The sequence below is a fragment of the Numenius arquata genome, chromosome 4 (assembly GCF_964106895.1).
Source record: "Numenius arquata chromosome 4, bNumArq3.hap1.1, whole genome shotgun sequence".
NCBI lineage: Eukaryota > Metazoa > Chordata > Aves > Charadriiformes > Scolopacidae > Numenius > Numenius arquata.
The window spans coordinates 59,921,440-59,943,070 of NC_133579.1; the positions used below are offsets into that span (position 1 = coordinate 59,921,440).

Genomic DNA, 21,631 nt, shown 5'->3' on the forward strand with positions numbered 1-21,631 from the left:
TTCATGACTGCAGTGGAGAGATTCCAGCAACAGAATTTGACAAGCGCAGATGGAATATTTACCTCTGGGGAAAAAAAAAGATCCAGGATTTTCTTCCTGGGATATAGCTTTTACAAATAAATTGAAGATGGGAACAATTTCCTTTGGAATTCTATGGGTGGGTGATGGTGAGATCTTCTAGTAACTAGTGATGAGAAAAATTTTAATAACTTAATTATATAGTGATACTTATGTAATTGCTTTGACTGCCCAAAATGCGTATCTTAAATGAAATGCTAGTAGTTTTTAATAGTTTCTTCTGATTAGGGCCATTTCTGTTTAAGAAGATAAGCCTCTTTGATGCTACTTGTTCTTACTGCAAAAGGAGGAAAATAGTGCATGTTTGGTATGAATGCATTGTTGCAGGCATTTGGTTATGTTCAGTATTTGTACGGATATTAACAGCTTTTCATATATTTTTGTTCTGCTTCTGTGCAAAGTAGAAAATGTATTTGTCTTATCTCTTTGTAAACAAAAGGTTAGAATAGTTATGAACAGTCAGTTGATGAGAGTAAGATTTTCTAACCATTTTTGCAATGGCTGGATAGCTATAATTAGGGTAAAATAGTTAATAAATTCTGCAGTAGGCTGTTACTTGCACCACAACCACAACTTGCTGTGATTATTTCTATGTAAATTGTATCTGGAAAGATCTGTGATGCTGATATTTTAGCATCAATCATCAGTGGTGACTTGTGAGGAAGTAAATCTCAGGCAAACTGTTTCTCCAGGGAGTTAATTCTCTAAAGCAAAGTGACTGTGTCACAGGCCCTCCCTCCCCACCTGTTTCCCTGGTGTCCTCTGTGGAAAAGGCTTCTTACTGAGATCTTTTTTCTGACTGCAAACTGTATTTTTCAATAGATCATAAAGGAAGTGCAGGTATAGTGATACTCAGTTTGTTGAATGTAAGTACAAGGCATAAAACTTCCTAAAGTGCCTTTTCAGGAGGTGGCTGTGCAGCCAGGCATGGCAAGCGCCGCAGCTGTGATTCCCTGGAACCATTGGCTTTGATGAGAATGTGGTAATTAAATTATTTTGTCTATTGTCTTTGTTAAGTCTATGGAAGGATATAAGTCATAAAGTTGATGATAAATTGCAAGCTTGACTGAGACAATTGTATTTTTATAGGCAACTTGATTAGGAATTTATACAGAGGGTGAATTAAAACTTTAATTATGACCTGCAGGCCAGTATATTAATTGACTGTTGCGGATAGCCACAAAGTTAGCTGTTGCATGACTTGTGCCCAGGAATCCTAAAAGAATGGACTGTCTTTGACTGAAATAAAGCTTGGGGAAAAGAGAAATCTTAATATTTGTTTTAGCATGGTTATTTAATTTTTGGAAGGAGGGTTGAGAAACATGGTTCTCTTTATTACACTGCTAGCAGGAAGGACGACCAGAAGTGTATTAGTCCTTTACGTGACTCCTGTTCATACACATAAATGTGTTCCAACCTCAGTGCACATGCTGCTTCCTCAAAAGGAGGCTGGGAGCAGCTGTGGGTTGTAAAGCAATGATCCCCTACAAACTCATCCTGCTGGTCCCGATTGCCAGAAGACAGTCAAGTGGGTGAACTCTGTATTGGCAGGCCTTGGGACAGATCAGGTATCATCCCTCATCCCAGAGCTGTCACAAAAGTAACACAAAAGCTGTATCATCTGCTCTAGCTAATTTGACAGAAAAAGGCAATAATCTCCCCACATCTGAGCCATGTATATTTTGTACAGCTCTGGCTTTTAGAACAATATGTATGTAATACAGTCGTCACCATAGCCAGGGAGTCCTGTACCGCATAGACACTCTGGCCAGTCATGCTGTAAGGATGCAGCAGCTCAGTTTACAACAGTTCATCAACTGTTAATCCAATCACTCTGTCCTGCTAATCAAATCAGTCAGCTCCAGGAGTGTGGGGCGGCAGGGTTACATTTGCTGCCAGGCTAACGCAAATGGAGTAGCGTGGAGCTGCAGTGAAGATGAACTCTGGGATTTATACAGTATCCTAGTGTAATTTTTTAATGATGTTATTTGAACTTAAACCATACAATACTATGGTTTTGGTATTCTGAACGTATGTATGTTAAGCTGTTTTTAAAATTTACCTGCCCATGCAATGAACAATGCTCTGAACTGATGTTAAGTCATATTATTGGAAATGACATCTTTTCTAATAAAATGTGTACACTGAAGATTTTAGCGCACATTTTGTAGACCTTCAGGTGTATCTTGACATCCTTGTCAAATTTGTTTTTAAATAATTTTTAATTAATTAATTACTTTTAAATACTTTCTCCTTTTGCTTTAAGCAAATCTTGGCACGTTAACTGTTTTCGTGTGTTGTATGGTGCTATATATTAGTCACATTTTTTAATGTAGAATGCATTTATTTTATTTATGCTAAGAAGTATTTGTGTACTTTTTGTCATTGACTTCTGCAAGATTTTAATAAATAGAGGATATAGTCATTCATAAACATTGCTGATTGTTTATGGATGATCATTTAGGTCCCATTTGTACATGGAACAGTTTCCAATTTAACCAAGGGTGACTGTTCACATGTAGCACATACATGTGTGCGAGACCTGCATTTATTCTAGCTTCAATTTCTGAATTGGGGAATGTCTACAGTAGTAATTTGGCTCAACTGGAGAAAATCAGTAGTGTAAAGTAGTTGGTGCTGTGACTCCCACCTCTATGTATTCTGCTGTGCAGCACTTTTATTTTGGACTAGATTTAGTGGAGCCTTTCTGGATCAAATATCCATGCTAGAACGCGTGTTGAAAGCGTTCAGAGCTGTTATTTGCTTGGACCTGTGTGCCCCCTTAGGGGTTGAAGCATGACAAGATAACACCATTGCATTGGTAACACCATTTCCAGTTTATGTTCCTCCGTAAGAATCCACATCACTTATACAAAAACTGATCTGTGAACAAAACCATCATCCCACAGTAAGCAGGAATAGTGAGGAGGGGAGAAGGATTTGCTTCTAAGCTGCAGTATTGCTCTGAACACAAACACTAATGTAAACATAGCCTTCAGATAACAGAACAAGATCTTCTCCTGTATTTTACAGACAACAGATAAGAGTATGGAGTCAAATAGATTCTATTCTGTTAACTTGAAATTAATTTAGTCTGACATGAATATGAGGAGAGAGAGGAACATCATGGGAACGAAAAACGGATTTATGATAAACAAGGCAGCACTCCTTGAATATTTACATGCTTACTTATATGTTTATTTTGCATATGTTTTTTGTTCCCTACCTTGAGAGCTGTACATTTAATTTCTTCAAATCTTCTGTTAAAGTATGATCTTTATATATATAAAAAACATACATACATACACAGAGTATGCCATATATAGAGTTTACAAATGTACCCAAATTACGATGCTTTAGACTGAGAGTATCCTCTTGAATTTCATCCTTGCTTTGATTGACCTGAAATAAAGATCTTTCATTATGGATTAAGATAGTGTGTCCTTTTTGTGACCGTAGCAGAACGAAGAGGTTACTGTACCTGTCCTGCCCATAGGTGTTGTCCTCTGCTGGAAGTTGCAGTCCTCTTAGATGTGTCAGAAAACACCACATATGTGGCTGCTTTCCAAACCAGTTATTTCAGGATGCCAACATTAGCTGAGGTATTCTTAATGTCTAAACCAGGTCACTTTGACAGAACTACATTAGGGAATAATTACAGAAGAAGTTGTGCTGACGGATGGGGAGGAGCAGTTGTCTCTGAGCACAGGATGGGGAGGAGCAGTTGCAGTGTTGCTGTTTTCACTTGGTATAGCTGTAGCCAAACAGTGCTTTGGCCTTCAACCTTACCTGGCTCATCTGTTTCTTTAAAAAGTATAAATACAGTATATTTTGTTAATAAAAGCAAAGTATTTGCTTATTTAGGGAAAGAAAGCAAACACAAACTGTTTCTCACCACATCCATGGAAAGAAGGGAAATTTACCATTTTACAGAAGGGAAATCTCAGATATAATTATGATGTGGGGGATTGTAATTTGGGCACTCCACTGTTGGATTATACCTCTGAGCAGTGCATTGTTTTTCTGTCAGTTTTGATGTGGGCTGACTTTTTGAGTGTCATTGATCAGTACCCTATGTGGGGAAAGTGACAATTTAGCATGCTAAAATAAACTAGATGTTATCTTTTGCCACCCAGATAGTTTACCTTTCCGTCACACTTGTTTTGTCTTTCCTCTTTACATAATTTTCTTTTTTGTTTTGATTTTTCCACAACACTTGAAAACGAACCATTAGCGGCAAATCCTGGCAGTACAGAACCTTTTAATTACTGAAAATAAATATTGCCCTGTGGCAGAAGGCATCGGACACTGTAGAAATGGTAGTTGGCATGAACTAGTTGTCGCCAGTATTTCTGGTGTGATCACGGCTACAGATATGGTCTAGCTCTTACCCTGGTGCCTAGGGGCACTCTGCCAGTTTTTAACTCTCTAAACTAACTCAACATAAGATCGGAAAAGCACCAGCTTAGCTCCAGGGTAACAATAGCGGGGGGAGAAGAAACACTGCCCGTGTGGATGTTACCTACCTGTTCCAACAGGTTAGCTGTATCATCAAGCCGCATCATAAGTGATGTGTCAGGAAGTAGGAACACACACTTTTTTCCCCACCCAGTCATGTTCTTTTTTCATTTTAATACTTGGATGCAAGTCGTTAGTGTCTTCTAACATAAGACTTTGAGATGTCTTGCATTATATTTCATGTCTTGTCACCGCTGTATATCAAAGTAGAAATGAACTTGGGCAAGCTTTCTTTCTCAGCAGGAAATGAGGAGAAGTACGAGTTTGTGGTCTCTGTGTTTACCATGAAATTGAGTTTAAATATGCCACTAGTTCTGGATGAATAATCCTATTCCTGTTCTATACCCAAACTCTCTGTACACTGTAGAAGCATTCCGGTTTCCTCTTCCTGTGTCTGGATGAGAAACATGTATGTAGCTGTTATCACCAGCTAAAGTATCAAAGCAGAATATTCCTAAGCAGTTTTTCAAGTGGTCCTAGGGGAGTTAGACTAATCAAGCTGAGGCAATCTAAAAAGTCCCTCACTAAAGTTCTGAAGCCACATGATAAATTGTGTATCACAGGTTAATTGCTATAATTTTTGTGTTGTAAATAAAACAGAAATAAGATGTCTTCAAGAAGAATTAAAGGGTTAGGATAAAAAGTATTTTAATCAAAAAGAGCAGTGTCAAAGTAGGCTTTGTTGCAGAATTGGACAGTACAGCTATATATAGTTGTTTTCTTTATGCATTTCTGTTTGCTTTATAAATCATCGGGTTGAGAATGGATTTTTGTGTCTCCTGTTCTAGAGTTCATCTGTTATCTCTGCAAGGTATTTGTTTTTTTGGATGAGAGCATTGGCTTTCTACCTGAAAAGGGCATGTCCTTAATGGGTGGCCTTTCAGTATTGAAAGATGTTAGTAGAACTTTGTGCCCAGTAGTCGATGCTGTTTGTTACAAAGATTTCCTGCTAGAAAATAAAAATACCTTGCTAGTACTAGAGATCTTTCTCTGAGAATTGTGTTTTTAAAATCTATTTTAGAAGGTCAAGAGAGGGCGAGAGGATAAGCAAGACTATAGCAGTAACGGCTTTTTTGACAATATATCAGGTTTGATTCATGAGTTTGTTTTTATTTTTTAACTTAACATTTCTGGCTTAATAGTTGAAGGTCTTTTTACTCAGTCTGTACTGAAAAAAAAATGAAGGCATATTTCTCCATAATGACTTCCTTATTTGGGGTAGCATTTTTGTTAAGATGTCTTAAATACGGTTTAATGGAAAAACAATAGTTTCATTTTTCTAGCTGCATGGTTTTTTAAGTCCAGTAACTTTACTAAAAAGTGAAATAACCAGAAGAAAAATAATTTAATGTATTTTAACATTTTAAATATTATTTGGATAATTTATATTGTATTGGTCTGTAAAATGTATTGGATTGTATAACTGAGTAACAAGGTAAAGATGGAGCTAGTTTGTGTTTGGTTTTTATTTGTGTGTTGCTGTTATGGTTGGGTTGTTTTTAAGACCTGTGGAAATGGCTGTGCAACATCCTAATGACAGGACAGCATAGTATAACACCTGCAGGGTATCACATGAAGTTGTAGGATGTATAGTTATATTGCTGCTGAGATTATAATAATAGTAATCATTTAACCTCACTGTTGAAAACCAGGTAGTACATTATGATAACATGCCATGTATAAAACTGAGGTGCACTCCTAGGAGAATCTGTTGTCAACAGTCATGATTCAGTAACGAATCATATACCATATATATGTATACCATACACACCCGTATTTTCCTTCCATCTCTCCAAACTGTTCCATAGACATTCCATTCAGTTAATGGCACTCTAGTAAATGTTACTGGTCTTCAGAGGTTCTCCTAGGTATGTGGTTATGTGTGATCTTATCTTACGTGCAGGGTCTTTGCTCATGAGGGACTAGGATTTAAATTAATAAGTGATAGTCCCATTGCTGCCTCTCCCCTGTCGTGGTTTTTTTTAATTTTTTTTTTAAATAACCAAAAGGAAGATAGAGATGAGGAAGAAAGCTATATTGGTCCCATAACTAAGGTGGGCTGGAGGATTTACCAGAAGGATCAGCCTGGGTAGGAAAAATTAAATAAAAAGGGAAAATCCTAAAACTAGCCTTGCGCTTACATCTTTCTTTCTGTAAAAGAATTCCCTTTCTGCGGGATTAGCATGACTGGCATGAGTTTTGGTAAGAGGCATGGGCCTCTGTCCCTGCAGCTGCTGCTGTCTGCCCTATCTGCTTTACCCCCAGTGCCTGAATTCCTCTAGCCTCTGGGTCCCACGTGCAGTTTTAGTATGTTCATGCTTAATACTTGTGACATAAATATCATCTCTATTTGCAGATAAGTGATGCATGGTAATTTGTTCATGTATGTCTATCAAAGACTCTGGCCAAAACAAGTTCTCTGTTCTCACAAGAACAGTCTCTAAAAAATATTCTGTATTTGCCCCAATTTCTGAGCTGTACCATATTGCCCCTGGTAGCTATGGGATAGCTCACTGTAAGTAAGAGATTCTCACATATGCCTTATGCTAAGCAAGCAAATTATTCAAACAATACCAAAGTGATACACTTTGTAATGTAAATGCACTGTGTTTACACAGCATATTTAAACATGATCTTTATATGCAGAGAGGGAAATCCTATCCACATTGAAGTTGATGTCAAAACTTTGCTGGGGCCAGTGCCGATTGTCATCTGTAATGTGTCATATTCAGATTTTTGTGTATGCAAAATACTTACTGAACAACAACTTTGATATTTTAGAACAACTTTTACGATATGGAAGTAACAATCTGAAGTTTAAAGAGAGGAATTTCCAGTGAGCAGTGAAAGACTGTAAGCTATAGAGCTACAATACAGAATTACAGAACTGCAAGAGTATTTTTAAATCTATCTACACTTAACAAATTATTTGCATGGAAGTTGCTCACTTGAGTTGTATATCCACCTGTGTCTAATGCTGTATTTTCCTTTTGACAGGTAGAGAGAATTGTTGACAAGAGGAAAAACAAGAAGGGAAAAACAGAATATTTGGTGCGATGGAAAGGATACGACAGTGAAGATGATACTTGGGAGCCGGAACAGCACCTTGTTAATTGTGAGGAATATATACATGAATTTAACAGACGTCACAATGAAAAGCAAAAAGAAAGCACATTAACCAGGACAAACAGGACCTCTCCAAATAATGCCAGAAAACAAATTTCTAGATCTACCAATAGTTCTTTTTCAAAGACATCCACTAAATCTTTAGTTATGGGTAAAGACCATGAGTCAAAAAATAATCAACTCTTTTCTGCCACCCAGAAGTTCCGGAAAAACAATTCACCATCTCTTTCTGGAAGGAAAAATATGGACCTTGCAAAATCAGGTATCAAAATCCTAGTGCCCAAAAGTCCAATGAAGAGCCGGACAACAGTTGATGGCTTCCAGAATGAAAGCCCAGATAAAATGGACCATATAGAGCAGGATCAAGAAGACTCTGTAGCACCAGAAGTAGGAGCAGAAAAACCAGTGGGAGCGTTATTAGGACCTGGTGCAGAGCGTGCTAGGATGGGCAGCCGACCAAGGATACATCCATTAGTGCCACAATTGCCAGTGCCAGTAACAGCCACAATTGCATCAGCATTAACAATAAATGGAAAAGGTACGTGTACGAGTCGGTCATTTTTGTGTACATTTTTCATTTGACTGATCTTATTTGCTGTTCAGATGCAAACAAATTACCCACTCTGTTTCAGCCATGTTAAATCAAGTCTGGAGGACTTCACAACTTTATTTCACATAACTATATGACTACAAAGCCATTTCGAATTTTGCCAGCTTTTGCTTTCCTCGCAGAGATTCATTGGTATTTGTGTTTTCAGAATCACCATAAGATACATCTGTGTTTGCCTTGACATTGTGTGGTACACGTTCTGTGTACCACTTCCAGAGATTACATCATTGCTTTAAGTTTCTTTAAATAGGTCAAATTTTTCATTAATATTAGAACCATAAATTATGGGAATCTTTGTAACAATTTACATAGCTATTTTGTTAGAAATATTGCCTGGGGAAAAAAAAAAAAAAACAACAAACAAAAACCAACCAAACAAAAAAACCCCAAAACCTGAGAGAATGACATTGCTTAAAAGCCAAAGTTGATAATTTTTGTTTCAGTGAAAATTTGAGCCAGTTGTGAAGATACATATGCCTTCTGCCTGGACTTAATTCTGTCTTCTTTATATTTTATCAATATTTTGTTGTTTATACCTCATTTGATATTGAGAGCTAATTTAGGTTTGATGCCTGGCTTGTTAATATCTCAGTAGGTTACAGTACAACTTGAAGAAACTGACAAATTTGTGGCACCAATGAAACCCAAACTGCTGTTGTTGGAGGAAGCTGTTTGTTCCCCCCCAGCCAACTGAGACCCTCGTTTAAGACTTCACGGTCCCCATTCTTGTGCCCCAAACTTTTGTTCTTCCCTGACAGACCCAGGTTGTTGTGTAGTCACAGGTGTTGTCATAAGCACGCTTTTGAGGCTACGTTTTCAAGTGTAATACTGCGTCTGCAAATAAAATGCTATTAATGATGGATTGGTGGGAAAATTGCTTGAAAACCAAGGACTGGGCCTGCCAAAAAACACATTTACGGCCAAACTATGTAGGCACAAAACTGTGTTGAAGACTTTGGGAGAGTTTGTGTTGGGTGCCCCACTGTTGCTTGAATTCAGATTTTCTGGACGAAAAAAAAAAAAAAGCTACAGGGGAGAGGTTGTAAAGCAGTGGACAAGGGAGGAAGTATGCTCCTGGAGCTGCAGTGTCAGGTCATGGACCAACCCATTTTGCTGCAGATGAACTAGGTAACCATGGTAATGCACACACGGATGCCAGGAATATCTCTTCCTTTGCATGGGCTAAAGAAGGAATGTAAATCTCAGAGGATGTAAACAAAGCTGGAGGGGAAAATGTAAGAGATGCCAGTATGTGAGTTTTCTGAGTAGGTAAGGTAGAGGAGTGTGTTTGTGCTTGTGATGGTTCTGTGATAATTAATATGCATTTTGGAATATGGTGGTGTTCCTAGTGAAGTTATTGATAAGTGCTGCCTTCAGCAGCCTGGGTTTTTTGCCTTATGGCATTCAGAAAAAAAAAGAGACACAAAGGACCTTCTTGAGTAGATCAGTAACCACAAATGATTAAATCATTCCTACCAACCTTTCACTCTGGTAGTAACGGTACAGCGAGGGCCCAGTTACAGAGCATCAAGTGGAAGTAAAAGACCTGCACAGGAGTGGTAGTGACACATAAAATATTAGCTGAGGTGCATTTATCTGTCTCACTGAGATGTTACAGTTTCCTCAACTGCCACAACTTCCTTCAGCTCTTCATAGGCATTTGTCTGGGCAACTAACATTAAAAGCTACCGACTGACCCTAGGGATGACGGCAATATGACATCACGCTTACATTTTCACATGATATTAAGGTGTAGATCAAAAAAAGGAGAGCCAAAGAGATAATCACAATACGTGGTTGCCCAAAAATATGCATTGTGTTTCCACCTTCTGTCTGCTGCAGGAGGGATATTAGTTCAAGTGCATTAACGGAGGCTTTCCCTCTGTGTTTCTGAGATGCGCCTTTCAATCCCCAAGCTGATCTATGCTGCTGGGAAATGCATGCCAAATACCCAAATTTATTTTGGCTTTGCAGGCAGTTATGCTTATCTGCAACACTTTTAGGGGTAACATCCAAATCATGCAGTAATACGCTGATTATAAAACTTGGGAACAAAGTTGCAAAAGAAAAATAATTTGCATTTATATCTGATGCCAGTTTCTTTTCCTAGCTTTTTAGGAATTCTTGGACAGATATCTTTCTCACAGAAACCCAGGCTCCAACTCAGCCATTCTGCATGGCCAGAGTGGACCTTTATTTAGAGAGAAGCCAAGAGAGGTAGTCCTGTCTCCTAGAGCTAGCTTGGCCTTGGAGCTTTCTAATCTGACACATTCTCTGTCTCTTCATTAAAGCTGCGCTCTTCTCCTTGCTGTTTTTAACTTCACACTGCTATTCATTAAAATGTAGTAAATTGATGCTTCCCTCCCTCCCCCGCATGGGGCTGTCATGGTTCAGCATCCTGTTTCACTCCTTACTCAGGACATTCCTTCTGTATTGAATGGACACCTCATCACATTTTCGCCACCACCTCGGAATAATACGTCATGAGAGGTATTATTCACTGTACAGGAGCATCATCAAATTCATACCCTCATTTCCATACGCACCAGATCTGACATATTAATAATACAGATGATAGATCTGGCATTTGGAACACTCTTTCCAAACTTCCCACCTCCTCCACATACACCTTCTGTTAATTTTAAGAGTTCCTACTTCCACATGGAGGATGGTGTCAGGAAGACAAAAGCATGTTTTGAAAAATAACTTTTTACTTGAGCTGGTTTAGGAATTTTTATCAAACCATTTTGTTGGAAAACCACAGTTAGTTAAAACAGAAATCACTAATTAGAAAGCATGATTTTGAAAGATTCTAGAAAAATATATTTTATACTTAAAAAAAAATTTAGACAACTTTTTTAATTAAAGCTGACTTACATTTTGATTTATTTTTTGAAAAGTAATATTGGAAAAATAATTTAAATTTTTAATATGAAAACAGTGTTCCTAACTTTGAAATTATTGCTATGGCTGCTTTTGAATTGTGTGATTCATGCTGATTTTTTAGTCCTAGTTCAGGATAGTGAAACTCTTCAGCATTTAGTCTGTTGTTTGTTTTTTCCCAGCCTCGATTTTTTATTTTTTATTTTATATTTCATTTATAATAAGAGTACACACCAGGAAAAAAAACTTGTATGCAGAGGAAAATCCCATGACTACAATTACTAGGAAATATTAATGTTATTGTGGCACCTAGTCATGCTATTCATGAGACAAACTGCCATGATGCAGTTCTTGTTCCAAAGTTCCTACAGTCTCAGAAAAGGCAACTAGCAAATATTTGTACAAATGTGCAAGGGTGCCAGGGGAATAAAATAACAGTTATATTTGCTCTGGGAGTTGGTAGTTTCAGCACACTAAAATCTAGCTGCTGTCCAAAGTGTATTTTTTAACAAAGAAAATCATTGTATTGAATGTTCATATTTTAAAGGCTTGGCCTTGAAAACAAGTTGATGGAGTAATATACTACATACGAGTCTAAGAAGGGTGATATATAGAAGAAGTGGGAATAGGTCACTGAATGAATGTTGCTGTGGTTCTGCTTTTTTGAAATATGTGGTGATCATCAGCTGCTACTAAAAGTTAATAGAATCAATCCTTACATGGATGAATGAAACAGAAAAACACCACCAAAGAACTGGATGTTGTGGAAAAGATGTTAATGATACCTACAAGCAATGCGTATTACTCAAAGCTTGGGAAAACAAAAAGTGGCATCATGACTAACAATATCTTCTGATACCTTTAAAGTTTTTGAAAGCTTCCTTCGTCAAAATTGAATAAAAAATTAGCTTTGAAATTTTATTGCAAATGTTTTAGGCATAGTACATTCATAAATATCCAGGGAAGTTTTATTTAATATAGTACAAAAGAAGTGAAACTGTAAGGGGAATCTAATCTGTCAGTCACACAAGGCTAGAGAGGAGTTGTCCTGCAATTCTAGAAAGGACCAAAAGACTAGATTGATTGTTCACCTTCTGCAAAACTTGACCATAAACAAGATGAATATTGTTGCTTGGCAAATTCTAGTTGCCTTGCTATGTTTTTTTTCTCAGTCACTCTGTATTTGCTACAGTTTTTATTTATCTAACAACGTCCAACATGTGGATGTAATTGAGAATAAATGCCACAAGAAGGGAAATTTTGGGCAGAAAGGCACGCAAAGCTCAAAGTATAAAATGAGCTAGAAAATCTAGCTGCATAAGTTGTTGTAATTAGAATAAGGCAGGCTGACAGCTGGCATACAGGTAGAGAAGAAATACAAGGAAAATAGTGAATTACATCACTTGCTAGACAAGCACCACCAGCATGCACAGTGGCATTAGCATCTCCCTCCTTGCACATACGAGTTCAGATGAATAACTTGCAGGAGCAGTCAGCTGTCTGACAATACAAAGATGATTGGAGTATTTCATCCTACAAGGAACAAGGGTGTCTGCTGATTTTTCAGTTGGATAATGCTGCTGTTTTTATCTCAAAACAATAATATTAGCACCAAAAGAAAAGCAGGGCATCAGGAGAAAAACGATTGAACTTAAGTTCTGTTTGTTACCTGTTCTCTCCCCTACCCAGAGCAGTTTATGGGATTAAAAACCACAGATTCCAAAAACCAAAAATCCACTCTAACACCCAAGGAAAATAATATCTGTTTTTTGCTTAAGTGTCTGATAGCTTTAGTCTCAACAAGAACCAAGCAAGCGTAGAAGCACTTGCAGAGGCAGCTGGAACTGTGGAGAAACGTACGTTCTCAATGCAATACCAAGCCCAGCTGAAAGGAATTCAGCCGCTCCCTGTTCCTTACGGTGGGGGGGAGCTCACCCAGTTCTCTCCCAGTTTATTTCTTCACTCTCCCTGGAAGTGCCTGGGTGTTGGGCATTACATGAGAAAAGGTCCACTGTCACTAGCACAGCTCATTAGGCCACCCTCAGGAGTCCCGTGGGAAGAGAGTAGGAGTTGACAAAGGTGTGTTGGGTGTGAACCACAGTAATTGTCCTGGTGGACCACAAGTTATGCATATAACCCTCTCAAAAACCAAAAGCGAGAGGAGAGTTGCAGAAGCTCATTGCTGTGTGAATTAGAGCAGACAGTCCAACTAAAGGAAAGTTGGTGTGATGTGTTACAGTTTGTCAGATTTCTTTTGAGTGGGCTGGAAGGACAGAAGCAGCTTTGAGCCCTCCTTTTGTTTGTTTTTGTTTTGGTTAAGTAGTAAAATGTGATTCCAAAAAAAGCCCTGAGACAGGAACTTCCTTTTTCAGTGTGTTTGTACTTGTGCACTTGGATGGTGGCTTGATCTCTGCTGAGTGATCTGGAAAGAAACCAAGTATTTTATTAGTGCAAACAAAAGCCTATGAAATAGGTTAAAGTCCTTTGTAAAGCCTGCCTAACTTCTGAAATTGCTGGTTAAACTTCTTTGTCAAATGCTGCAGTGTGTAATTTTGTATTTTTTCTATTGTGTATGCATTTAGCAAATCACTAAGAGTAAAAAGTAAAACAGTTCTCATTTCATCAACCTTAAAGACACCTTTGGTGGTGTTTTTTTTTTGTTCAGAAGTTGCATTTCATTTAGATTCTATTCCTTAAGAGTTCACATCATTACTTTCCTTATGTACTGTATTGCAACATTTTAACTGACCATCAAATTTTTCATCTGTATTACTGTGAAGTAATTTTCAAGTTCTTGCTTCTTTTACTCTTAACTAAAATAATATTCTGAATTGTTGCCAATTTCTTGTTTATCTATATTTTCTAGCTTAATATAAATGCAAAAGTGTTAAGTAATATGGTAGGCCGGATGGTCTGTATTACATAGAAAACCGATCCGTTACCCTATACTGTTCTGGTTTTTTATCTCACCGCCACCACCCCATTGCTTGTGCAGTTTCTGGTACCAATTATTCTGAATTTACGTGGTGCTCCAGGATCGAGAACTTCTTGTGAAGACCTCTCATCTTCCAGGTCATATTGATATGTGTCAGTAGATTAGCGTAGTGATAATGCAGGATTTAAGTGCATGGTTTGCTTAAGTTTTAAGGCTGTTTTCCTGAGAATGTAAGGTGTAAGTGACTGGTTTGTTGCTTTTTCTGCCTTCTGCCATCCTCATTACTTAGAGCAGAGATGCCTCAGTTGGGTGCTGTGTCGGCGTTGACTTTTGATACAGCTAAGCTGATGTAAAAGGTAGCTACTTTGAAAAGAGCGATCCCATTCCTTTCTCTACCTTCCCCAACCCCAGGTTATGATATGGCCCAACCACTGCTCCTTTAAGGACAGGCTTATTTTTATCAGCCTTCTGGAAGTGACAATGAGAGAGAGGATGTGTCCCTGGGGAGGGAGACAGAGACATGCTTTTTCCTTATTTTAATTCTGTCCCTGAAAAACCTTTAATGTGAACTCCGGATATAATGTATTTTTAAAAAAAAAAGGGGGGAGGGGAAAGAAAGTTCTCAAGAAATACTCCGTTTGGATATAAAATCCTCCTGTTATTTTCACTGAAATTTGTATTATACCTGCAGGCCCACTGGTAAACATAATGCTCTTAGCTGTGCAGTTCTTCTGATATTGCATCAGTTTACACAGAGTGAGGATCTGGAGTCTACATCTCTCTTGACTACTCAGCCATTAAGTCCTCCTACAGTACTTGTACCAATATGAGAGAAAAGTAATTTCTGGGAACGTATTTGTTCTACCTGCTGTGTCAAAATTTAGGAAAGATAAAGCACAGTGAAGCAAAGGCTCTGTTTACAAGGTTCACTTTCAACTTGCTTTGTGTACATCTACTCAGAGAAAACGTGGTGGAGATCACACTGAACGATAGAACAAAATTGTTGAGCTAAATTGTTGGGATTTTTTCTTCCACCATTGTCAAAATTGTGGAACTTCAGAACAGTTTTTTGATAATACAGCAGAAATGTCAAGTGCAATCAGAAATATTAATGCAGTGCCTTTTGCAGTTGTGCCTGGCAGAGTAACCAGCAACTTCTTTAGTCTCTTGCTGTTTGAAGTTTTTAAAAGTTCAATTCAATTCAATTTTAAATACATCTCCCATCTCTGTTAAGGCTGTGAAGTGGATGGAATGTATGTTTGCTGTAGAAACTGTCATTATGAATCTGTGTTCTCTTGAAAAGAAGGTTAATCTTGATAGGTTGATAGAAAAATCCATTAAAAACTGACCAAAACGATCATAGTATAGCTCAGGGAAAAATTGCCTTTATCTACTTGAAATAAAAAAGGGATGTGATGAGAGTATAGTTAAATCTTCAGTCAAGAAAACGTTCTCATAGGGAGACTGTTACAGGTGGGATAAAATATCATAGAAAGAATCGGTAAATAAACTATTACAGTTTTTTTCCACCATTGCTTATGGAAATGGTTAGATTCAAGGAGATGCAAAACTGAGATTTTATAAATTCTTTTTTCAAAGCTGGTTGCTTGGATATCAGCTGGAAACAGCTTTGCATTTTACAGGTGACTGCAAAAATACCTTTTTTCCTAATGAGACCTAATGAAATACCCAGATCCTATAATGCTCTGGGATAGCAGTACTTCTTACACAGCCAGAGAAGTTGCAGTACTCAAACTGGCATAGTAATGATCCAAAACTGCTGCTGTGAGTTATTGATAACAATAGAGCAAAGTACTGTTATTTAAAAGAAAATAAATACAGAAGCTGTACATTTGCAATTTTTCAAATCAAACGTATCTAAATTATCTGCTGTACATACCGTTTATATTGTAAACTTATTTAAGAACACATACTAAAATGCATTAGGCCACAAATTATCAAATAGTTAATTCTGCTTTAGTAATTATTTTCTTAATTTTGCAATCTTAGAATGCATTAAAAAGCGCTTTTTTATTATGTAAGTATTTTTAATTTAAAATGCTTTAAAGTTTATTATATTTTAGATGCCTTTAGAAAAACAAAGGCAAATCATAAACACTAGTGCTTTGAACTAGGATATTCTCTGTTTGAACGCATCTGAAAACTGAGAAGTTCTAAGATTTAATGTGGAAGAAGAGGAGAGAGAGCGAGCATCTTACTATTATATTAAGAGTTCTTTGAACATCTCAGTGAAACAGTGGATAAAGAAATACAGAATGTAATTTATTTTCTTTGGAAATATTCCTTGAAAGAGACAGCTAAAGAAAGCTAATTAGTTGTGCAGATAGGAATACCTGAACACTGCTGAGGGCAACTCCAAGTAGACTTGGCTTAATATTGAACTAAAGAAGTTCTTAAGATTTCTCTGTCACACACATTTATCACTACTCTTCAATCAAGCTTGGTGTATAATGAATTGGTGAATATGTTTTGGTTGGCATAGTGTCTTCCATGCACTAGCACTGCTGTCCTTCAAGTTTTAACTTGGATTGCTGTATGGTTTTTAAGATGGGCTAGAATGAGAGTGGAGAAACTGGCTGGCTGCCTTCTCAGACTAGTTCCTTGTGAGAAGTCTCCAGGTGAACTTCCAGTGTATACATAGTTGGAGAATCTAGGCCAAGCCACTGATGAAAGCTGGTACAACAGGAACAAAGAGGATATGAAATAATAATAATTAAAAAATCATGTATCTGAAGGGAATACTGAGAAGATTGCACAAGATTTTTTTACAGAAAAAAACAAATTATAAACACGATAAAATAACGACTGGTGTAGTTGGAAATTTCTGTTCTGGAATTGAATAAGACAAGGGAACATCTAAAGAAATCAAAGGGTGTGAAATTCAAAACAGAAAGATAACAGCTTTTGTTATAGCTTCCATTTAGTCCTGAGAACTGTTTGCTAAAACATATTTGAGTCCAAGAGATAAAGAGATAATGACCATTTAAAGGAATTGTAGGCATTTATAAGGATAATGGGAATAAACTGTATTTATAGGAATGTTATAGTTTTACAATGAGTGTAAATTCTCCTGCTTTAGAAGTAATGAAACTTTTTGTGACATAATTCAGGGGGCTTTATGCTACTTTATTTATTATTAGCCATTAGTTATGGAATAATTCACTCTATTATTTATGAAATTACTTTTATACTGCACAGACGGTCAGAGATTCTAATTGTTGCCCTGTTAGGATATTAGAATAGGCATTGAAAAAGAAGGTGGAATTCTGGTCTGGTTCCTACTAAGGACCATACTGTGAAGAACCTTTTTCTGCCTCAGATCCATATATGACATCCTTTAAAAAATGCTTAGAGAATTGTATAAAACAGTCATTCTGGAAAAATAAATACCACAAAATTTAGATGCTTTAAGTAAAGATATTAATTTTCATTCACCCTTTTTTGTTTTGGGATAGTCAGCTCAAAAACCCCTCCAGTGTAAACAGATTTGTTATGTTGTATTCTCCCCTCATTGCTTGGTTTTCTGAACAGATTTCAAATTCAGTGAGCACTTTTGAGAAATATAGGAATGAGTTGAAAACAACTTTAAATGAAAAACTAATTCATATTTTACCAGGCATAACATTTTATTGACATAGATAATTTAAAAATAATTTTCAGCATATGGAAAGAATAACCTGCTTGGGCTTCTCTTAGAGCTGGTGATTGTGTGAAGACGTATTTGTGGCAGGTCAGGGCAACACACTTTCACCAAAGAATTCAAAGATAGGTTTTTTTCTTATATTAGTACAAGTAGGAAAACTTAATATGGTAATAACGGGTATTTTAAACAATTTTCTGTGTGTTTTGTGATTTTCTGTTTTAATTCCTGGATACAAAGGATGACAGATTATTCTGTATTCTTCAGAGAATCTGTTTTTACTTTCTGTGCATGTGTAGGCAATTAGCTTGAAAACGTGTTTTAAATCTTTAAAAGTTTATACAAAACACAAGTTACATACTTTGATTAGATTATTGAAAGCTAGTGAGACATTTTGTTTTCTTGTTTCTTTGCTTTGCACATTGACAGTGCTTTTTGTTCCATCAGCTTTATTAGTGTCTTGTATAGTCAGGTTTAGGGGAGGGTGGTGTTTTTAGAAATGACCTTTCTGAGCACAAACAATGGAGCAGTAAAATATGAGAGGGAGAAAAAAGAAATTTAGACATACTGTTTGTCTAATGTCCTTGGAGGAAGTGCGAAGTTTTCCATTTTAAAAAGCTAAAAATAAATAAGATAATTTTACAAATAATAAAAAATGTATATTTTGCAATACCTATACAGCGAGAGAATGGGTTTTCTCAAATCATCATGTACTGTAAGATGGTGACGAAAGTAAATGCAGTCTCTGCCCAAACCATGGGTGTCAGGAAACAGAACCTATTCTGGAATGAGCACTCTGAAATGAAAGTTTTCTGAACTTGATTTAGTTCTACGTGGTGTTTCTGGACTTAAGAATCAGAGGAAATGTGTATTTCAAAGGTTTTCTTTCTGTTTCTGGAATGCTAGATTCAACAATCCTTTAGATGGCTAAAGTAAAAGGTAAAAGTAACAATCATATTATGTTTAATGAGCTTTGAAAGCAATGAGTAAAACTATTCAAGTAAGAGTGCCTTTAAGATACGTGACAAATCAATGGTATGATTATTTTTTTTCAATTTTTTTTTCAACCGATGATGTAGATACCTGTTGTATTTATTGACTTCATAGGGAAGTGCTGATGCTCTGCATTTTTGGAAATCAGATTTCTTTTGATTTCCAATTCCAAATATAGATGTAGCTAGCTAACATTGAAGGTTGAGCTCCAAGTCTTCTGGTAAAGTAATGCAAGCAATCAGTATTCCCAACTGATATTTAATTTTTTGGCTTACTGTGACCCTTTGAGGAAGAAAATGGACTTGTTACAAAGGTATGTTAAGGTATTTTGCTCTTAAATCCCTTTTATTCTAGTATTAAATTTTACTCTGTCACAGTGGTCATCTTCAAAAGATCATTATTCCTCTTGTTGTGTCATAGTTAAGGGTTACTGTTTTGTTGGCGCAGTCCAGTTTGAAATGTTATCTTATAATTGAATAAGATATATTAGTAGATTAGTGATTGATGCATGAAATGCTGAGGAGCACTCCATGCTCTATTAAGTGTTTTATGCATATCAATAATACACAAATTTGTTTAACAAAATAATAAAAGATATAATTGCAATTGCGTGAGCTTTCTTTTTGAGAAGACAGTGAATTCTTGTAACAGTGTTGCATTTATTCCCAGCTTTTTGAAAAATATTTTGTTTTCTATTTTCAAATTCCTGGTATGAAGTCTGATACCAAATTAATTTATATCATATTGTTACTTTTTTTTCAGTTAAAATGTAATATGAAGAAATTATTACTGCACTGTTGTGTATTATAAATTGCAAACCTAGTAGGGTAATGCAATACAAATAGGCCATATATTTATTCAGGTTAAAAAGGGTGGGGGTAATACTAAATAAAATTTATTTCAGAATAAACCTGTAAAAAAAGTCTCTCAATGGGTCTGCAGTTGACCTGGTATTAAGTTCTCTATACTGTGCTGTAATTTTGTCTAATATTTATAATATTTAGCCAGCATAAGATTAAGCTATGCTGTGCTCTTCCAACAGCTTAGTTAAACTTGTTGATCACATTTTCAAATGTCTCAGTCTTTTATAAGTATTTGATATATTCTTTGGGTAAGATTCATATTCTTTGAAGACTCCAAAAAGAAAAATCCATTATACTGAGGCATTTTTGATAGGTTTTAATTACAGTTTGACTATATATTTCCATCCCTAATGCACTTTCTTTTTTTGCCCTTGTTGTATATGCTCATTGGTTTCTCTATCTGCTGACTGCACCCTTGCTGAGACACTGTACCTGCTCCCCCCTGCCCAGGGAGGAGGGATCAGCTTTGGCAGCGCTGTGTCAGGGTTAGGGAAGGCCCTTGGGGAGGCTTTTGGAGCCTTTAGATGAAAACTGGGATACTCCAGCATCCCTGGCAATCCTGAGCAGTTAAGGAGGATTTCCGTTGTTGCAGAGTGACATTTATGTGATTGTTGTGTGCTTTTGCAGACCTTGTTTGTAGGTCAGTAAGTTCCTTGGTACGTGTCCAGTTTTCACAGATACTCTTGTAATTCTGCTCTAGTTGTACTGTGGCTTCACTTAGAAGGAGTGAAAACTTTTTGTAGGGGGTGAGGTTAGGTAGGTAAATTGCTTTGGTGTTTTGTTTTTTTTAACATTTAGATTTTGCAGAAATTGCTGTGAGATCCTAGAAGTGCTCTGCCCAGTGTCATACCTCAAATGAGTCTCAAGTACTTCAGTTGGATACTGTGGAATGACTGTTTTGATCAAATCAACAAATTAAATACGGTACTGTTTCAGTGATAAAGTTTTTTGTCCTTAGGCATTTAATTGATTCCTTTAAAATAAGATCATATATTTCAAAAATGTGGTGAAGAATGGTGTGAAGAATTGTGAAGAAAAATATATAATTGAAATTTTTTTTCACAGTATATCTACATTCATAGAAAGAAACTTCTATATATGGTTAGTTAAGGTGAAGCCCATCAGAGGAAGGGATGAGAATGTGTACTCTGTTCTCCTCTCAATGGAGAAAGTAACGTTCTCCTCCATTTCTGAATTTTCATAATCATGGTGAATTGTAAGCTCCCTAGTTTGCACAGGGAGCTTTTATTCTCAGGAAGCAATTAAAGACTAAATCCAAAATGTGACTACCTTGATTTCAGTATTTCTCAGTTATAATGAGCGTGAGGGTAAATTATTTTTAAAAAATCTTAGTATCTCGTGATATGCACATTCAGATTTTGGGTTTTTTTAGGAAAAAAAGACATGCGGATAGGTTTGAATCTACCCGCTAGTTTGCCAGCGTTTTCACTAGTTCACTAGTTTTCACTAGTGTTTCACTAGCTGCTGGTTGGCTGGATTTCCATGGAGTTATTTGTGGAAGAGCAAGGACAAGGAGGAAGATTGAAACTTAGCAGCTCCTTCCTATGGAGCTATTGGAGTTTAGGGTTCTCAGTCATTGTCTCAGCTATGCGTTCCCAGATGGGGAGAGAGAACACCAAATCCGACTGGCTGGCAATGCTTGGAAATTGTCTGGGCATCCACTTCAATATAAAAAACTAAAGAAGAAAATATTTCTTCTTTAATTTCTTTCACAAATAAGAAAAATTGAATTTTTACGTTTCTATTGGCCATCTCCAATGATATTTGCATGCCTGTTAAGTCTTTTCAGCATTCTTGATGTAGCAGAGAGGGGAAAAGTAGTGATGCAGGCTAATCTTCTCAAGAGCACTTGAGTTAGACAAAACCATCCAAATAATAATGGCCCAGAGTGTTCTAAAAATAAGAATTACACATTTGAACAAAACTTAAGTTTTGCTTTTTTA

At 36.7% G+C, this 21,631-nt stretch overlaps 1 protein-coding gene across 2 annotated transcripts in view; it reads left to right on the top strand.

Annotated features, from left to right (window-relative positions):
* CDYL (chromodomain Y like) overlaps positions 1-21,631 on the top strand; it is a 107,878-nt gene that overhangs the window by 40,916 nt on the left and 45,331 nt on the right. For both annotated transcript variants that reach the window (XM_074146481.1, XM_074146480.1), the window contains exon 2: positions 7,594-8,260. In XM_074146481.1, the coding sequence (XP_074002582.1) occupies positions 7,594-8,260 (667 nt within the window). The remainder of the gene's footprint in view (positions 1-7,593; positions 8,261-21,631) is intronic.